Source organism: Bison bison, unplaced genomic scaffold, assembly GCF_000754665.1.
Source record: "Bison bison bison isolate TAMUID 2011002044 unplaced genomic scaffold, Bison_UMD1.0 scf7180017864274, whole genome shotgun sequence".
NCBI lineage: Eukaryota > Metazoa > Chordata > Mammalia > Artiodactyla > Bovidae > Bison > Bison bison.
This window is the reverse complement of record NW_011494846.1, coordinates 2,406,806-2,412,775: the sequence shown is the minus strand read 5'-3', so window position 1 is coordinate 2,412,775 and position 5,970 is coordinate 2,406,806. Positions and strand designations below refer to the sequence as shown.

The 5,970-nt window shown below is 42.1% G+C and overlaps 1 protein-coding gene across 1 annotated transcript in view; it reads left to right on the top strand.

Annotated features, from left to right (window-relative positions):
- Nucleotides 1-5,970, top strand: part of DTNBP1 (dystrobrevin binding protein 1) — a 113,314-nt gene that overhangs the window by 38,197 nt on the left and 69,147 nt on the right. Inside the window, exon 5 of the mRNA XM_010848795.1 lies at nucleotides 342-474. Within this exon, the coding sequence (XP_010847097.1) occupies nucleotides 342-474 (133 nt within the window). The remainder of the gene's footprint in view (nucleotides 1-341; nucleotides 475-5,970) is intronic.

The following is a 5,970-nucleotide window of genomic DNA, read 5'->3' as shown; positions in this document are numbered from 1 at the left end:
GTGGCTGTTTTCTGTTTTATTTTTTCTAGATTTGAATTGTGCAAATACATGGTTTACTTAGAAACAGGGTGTAGTTAGAAGTGACTTCTAAGGTCATGGCTCAACTTTCTCTTTGCCGGGTTAAGATGCACCGATACAACCCGTAATTTGAGGTTTTTCTGCACTGGATATTAAGGTGGTTCTTTTCTAAGAAAGAAAACAACGCCAGTCTCCTCAGAGTACTGTGTTGTCTGTACCCCAGTAGAAGGGTTTTTAAAGATAACACGGGCTGGCTCTCATTACGCCGGTCTGACCTCTGTGTCTGCAGTCCTGTGGGCCTGACCCTCCCCTTCCGTTTGCAGCGGGTGGACAGCGAGGTGGTCATGCTCTCCGCGCACTGGGAGAAGAAGCAGGCGAGCCTCCGGGACCTGCAGCAGCAGCTTCAGCAGCTTCCAGGCCTCATCGCAGACTTAGAGTCCCTGACGGCAAGTCTGAGTAAGTTCCCCGTTTGCCTCTAGACTCTGCTTCTAGGAAGGAAAATAATTTGGCGTGACTCCAAAGCTTTCTAAGAATACATTAATCTTATTGCTTAACAGGATTTGAAGGGAAATGGTTCCAATTAATTTCATATTCTGATTAATTGATGATTTGACAAAAAAGCGATGATTTAAAATGTGGAAATGATTTTTAAAATACACCACTACCTTTTTCTGCCTCCGATCTGCTCAGAAAACATACTTTTCTTGATTCTTAAAGTGACTCGGGGCTGTCTTTCTGACTTTAGGTCTCTGTTTAAAAGTGTAAACGTGGGAAATGGAAGGGGTTATGGTGGCTTTGTTATGACTAACGGCTGTGCTCTGGAAGTTGTTGCTTTTAATGCTGGGTTTGTTCAGAGCTTCATGTCTTGAAATATGCTCTTTTTTTCTCCTTAAACTGATAAAAGATTAAACAGATACAATTAAATGAGGGTACCTGTTTGGCTAACTTTATACCTTGTGGAAGATTATATATTTATTTTTTGTTTTTATTGGGATGAATCATGCTGATATTTGTTTCTTGGGCTTATATTCAGAAAATTGACTTTTATCCTAGACAGTGCCACATCATAGTATAACATTCTGGCTTATTATTTTCTAACCAAGCTTAAGATCTTAGTGAAGTAAGAGGTAGGGGCTACCTACATAGGAGATGAATTTCTTGAGCTAATAACCTGAGTCTTAATAAGTAAGAAGGTGTAAAGCTACCCCATCATCTCTTCCTTTTTTCAATACTACATTTTTAAAAGCAAAACAGAGCTGGTTTACAAAGCAAGTAATTAGCGAAGCATAAAACTTGTGTGTGTGAATAAAATGAGCCCCATTGGGATGTGGAATGCCGCTGGTGATGATAATAGCTAACGTTTGTAGCGCCCACTATATGTCGGAGATGGTTAGGTGATTTACAGACATTATTTACAATCCTCACAAGATCCCTGCAGAAGTAGCTGTTGTTATCCCACTTTACAGCTTAGGCAAATTGGGCTTGGAGGGGTGGAGATTTGCTCAGGGTCACACACAGTAGGTGTGCATCCAGGGTCCCAGCCGCGGTGATGACGTGCTCAGTGGAGGACGAGGCGTTTGGAGTGGCACCTGTCAGCAGACCCCATGACCCGCATTCTTGAAGCCCTGGTATCAGTGTTCTGTTATTTCTGAAAGCAGGGTTGGGGAAAAGAGACTCTGGGTTTAGGAGGAAGGCCCTCTGGCTTTATTTCCCTCTTGTAGGTATAGGAATGGTCCTTCTCAAGCCTTTGATAACTGACAGAAAAAGCCTCCAAGACACTGGGGGAATATTCCTTTTAGCCATTTTCTGTTCAGCATCTCTTCCTGTATCTCTTTGAGTCTTTTTTTTTCAATGGTTGTGTATTTCTTTGCAGAGACATCCACCTATGATACTATCCTGCTTTCCTTTCCAGCTGAGAGTAAATTCTGATTATAAATATTATTTGTTTGATGCCACTCTGCTGATTAAATGCATTTGGCCTCAGTTCTAATTATTCTCATAGTTAAATCTACTTAAGATAGAATATAGTGTATTTTCCTTCTCAATTAGGATTCTACTATCCTGAAGAAGTGATGTTTAGTGATGTGATACCATCTTCAGAAACTGAATTTTGACTTTTTAAATGAATGCAACGAGTTTCCCAAATGCTCACCTGAGTTCTGTCTTTACTAATCTGAGAATATCGACCACCAAAAGCAAATTAAAGCTAAATTAAAGCAAATTAAATTAAAGCAGAAGTATCAGTCTTGACAGTCACTTCCAAATAATTTAATTCTTATTTTTCATGGTGGTATAGTTGACCTGCAATATTATATTAGTTTCAGGCGTACAACATAGTACACCTGGACACTTACGTACACTGTGTGCACACCTGAGCACTTACGTACACTGTGTGCACACCTGGACACTTACGTACACTGTGTGCACACCTGGACACTTATGTACACTGTGTGTACATTGTGTTTTATAGCGATTGACCCTGGTTCAATTCCTGGGTCGGGAAGATCCTCTGGAGAAGGGATAGGCTACCCACTCCAGTATTCTTGGGCTTCCCTGGTGGCTCAGCTGGTAAAGAATACGCCTGCAATGCTGGAGACCTGGATTCATTCCCTGGGTTGGGAGGATCCCTTGGAGAAGGGAAAGGCTACCCACTCCAGCATTCTGGCCTAGAGAATTCCAGGGACTGTCTATCCCATGGGGTTGCAAAGAGTCCGACATGACTGAGTAACTTTCCCTTTTTTCACCCTTTATATACATTATGAATTGATCACCACTTTATGTCTAGTAGCCATCTGCCACCATACACAGTTATTATAATGTTATGGACATTCCTTTTACTGTAAATTGCGCCCCATGAGCTGCTCTATATTGGACGTTTGTGCCTCCTAGTCTCCCTCACCCGCTTCATCCAGCTGCCCCAGCGCCCTCCCCTCTGGCGACCACCACTTTGTCCTCTGTACCTGCGAGTCTTTTTCTGTTTTGTCCTTTAGATTTCATATACAAGTGAAATCACATGGTCCTTGTCTTTCTCAGCTACTCCACGTAACATATTACCCCCTGGGTCTATCCATGTCGTTGTGAACGGCATTATTTCATTTTGTGTGTTTCTGAGTAACATTCCGTTGAATGTATGTACCACATCTCTTTTACCCATTCCTCTGCTGAGGGACGTTTCGGTTTCCTTCCATGTTTTGGCTGTTGTAACTAAAACGCTGCAGGGACCATGGCGGGGGCACGTGTCTCTTTCCTCGTGCGTGTTTTCATTTTCTTTGGATAAATACCAAGGAGTAGAGTAGCTGGATCATATGGTAGTTCTACTTTTGATTTTTCAAGGAACTTCCATATTGTTCTCCATAGTGGGGGCTATACCAAATTACATGCCCACCAACAGTGCCCGAGGGCCCCTTGCCAGCCCTTGCTGTCTTTTAGTAATAACCATTCTGACAGGTGTGAGGTGATGCTGTAGCTTTGATCTGCATTTTCCTGATGATTAGCCATGTCGAGCATCTCTTCAAGTATCTGTTTTTTCAGGTCCTTGGGAAAATGTTTATTCAGGTCCTTTGCCTATTTTTTTAATCGGATTGTTTGTTTTGTTTGTTTTGTTTTTGAGTTGTGTGAGTTCTTTATTTATTTTGGATATTAACTCCTTATCATATATATCATCTGCAGTATCTTTTCCCATTCAGGAGGTTGCCATTTCATTTTGTTGATGGTTTCCTTTGCTGTACAAGTATCTTTATACTTTGATCTAGACCCATTTGTTTATTTCTGCTGTTGCCGTTGCCTGAGGAAAACATTTGGAAGCCAAATTTGCTGGCTTGTATAAGTACATGTCTATATTATTAACGTATTTCATGAATTCATTTTAATGAGATTATGCACCATCCTTAGAAATTTGAATCATTTGGTTTTAATGCTTGCCCATAAACTGTGGATTTCTTTATTTTGGGGGTGAAGTGAAAGTCGCTCAGTCGTGTCTAACTCTTTGCGACCCCATGGACTATACAGTTCATGGAATTCTCCAGGCCAACATACAGAGTGGGTAGCCTTTCCCTTCTCCAGGGGATCTTCCCAACCCAGGGATGGAACCAGGTCTCCCGCGTTGCGGGCGGATTCTTTACCAGCTGAGCCGCCAAGGAAGCCCAAGAATACTGGAGTGGGTAGCCTATCACTTCTCCAGCGATCTTCCTGACCTGGGATTCAAACTGGGGTCTCCTGCATTGCAGGCAGATTCTTTACCAACTGAATCACTAGGGAAACCCTGATAGCTTCCCTTTTGGGGGGTAGTCTCAGAATGCTCTTTGTTATTACCTAATTACTTTGATATAGTATTACAAAGCTTAATCAAGCAATAATGAAAAATAAAAATTACTTAGAAGAAAATAGTAACTAATCTATATTTAGTCATAAGATTCTCTTCTCTGAACTTTTTACCCTTTCACTCCCAAATCTAATACCATATCCATTCAGTCCCTGTATTTCTTAGGCCACTTAACTCTTTTACTCTTGCCTTGCTCTCTAGAGGGTCTGCCCTTATTAAAGAGTAAGGGATTAATATGATGTGAGCAATTTGGACCTTTGATGATGCTTTTAGCTGTGCTATCCTGTGGCTTAATAAATATGACTCCTGATTACACGCTCCCTCAGGAATTAAGTAAGAACAGATAATCCACTCATGTTGTTTTTTTTAATGGGATGTGATCCATCCAACTTACAAAGCCTGTGTAATAGATCATCACTGGTGAGGCTTGTCATTTAAAAAAAAAGAGATAATAAAGGTATGCCGGGAATTGGGAAAGACGGGCTGTGAACTGACTTTCAGATCTGGGTTTGGACCGCAGTTCCCCAGGTTCCTAACTGTGAGACTCTGTGCAGGTTTCCTAACTGCTCTAAGCTTTAGTTTCTTTGCTTTTAGGATTGAAGATGAGAGAACCTGCTTCACCAGGTAGCTGGAGGGCCCCTAGTGAGGGGAGAGTGCCTGGTACGTGATAGGCGTCTGTGAGTCCCGTGCACCATTTGTGGGCTGAGGGGACACAGCAGTGGACAAGACCAGGCAGCTGCCGCCAGGATGCTCACTTTCTCCTGGGAGTCTCTCTGGCCTTTGCAGATTTACAAAACCATTGTCTTTGATGAGAGGATTTGGATGGATGTTACACAATTTAGCTTGTCCTACACTGGAAAAGGTCAGTTTTCATTCCAATCCCAAAGAAAGGCAATGCCAAAGAATGCTCAAACTACCACACAATTGCACTCATCTCACTCACTAGTAAAGTAATGCTCAAAATTCACCAAGCCAGGCTTTAGCAATATGTGAACCATGAACTTCCAGATGTTCAAGCTGGTTTTAGAAAAGGCAGAGGAACCAGAGATCAAATTGCCAACATCCGCTGGATCATCGAAAAAGCAAGAGAGTTCCAGAAAAACATCTATTTCTGCTTTACTGGCTATGCCAAAGCCTTTGACTGTGTGAATCCAATAAACTGTGGAAAATCCTGAAAGAGATGGGAATACCAGACCACCTGACCTGCCTCTTGAGAAACCTATATGCAGGTCAGGAAGCAACAGTTAGAACTGGACATGGAACAACAGACTGGTTCCAAATAGGAAAAGGAGTACGTCAAGGCTGTATATTGTCACCCTACTTATTTAACTTCTATGCAGAGTACATCATGAGAAACGCTGGGCTGGAAGAAGCACAAGCTGGAATCAAGATTGCCGGGAGAAATCTCAATAACCTCAGATATGCAGATGACACCACCCTTATGGCAGAAAGTGAAGAGGAACTCAAAAGCCTCTTGATGAAAGTGAAGGTGGAGAGTGAAAAAGTTGGCTTAAAGCTCAACATTCAGAAAACGAAGATCATGGCATCTGGTCCCATCACTTCATGGGAAATAGATGGGGAAACAGTGGAAACAGTGTCAGACTTTATTTTGGGGGGCTCCAAAATCACTG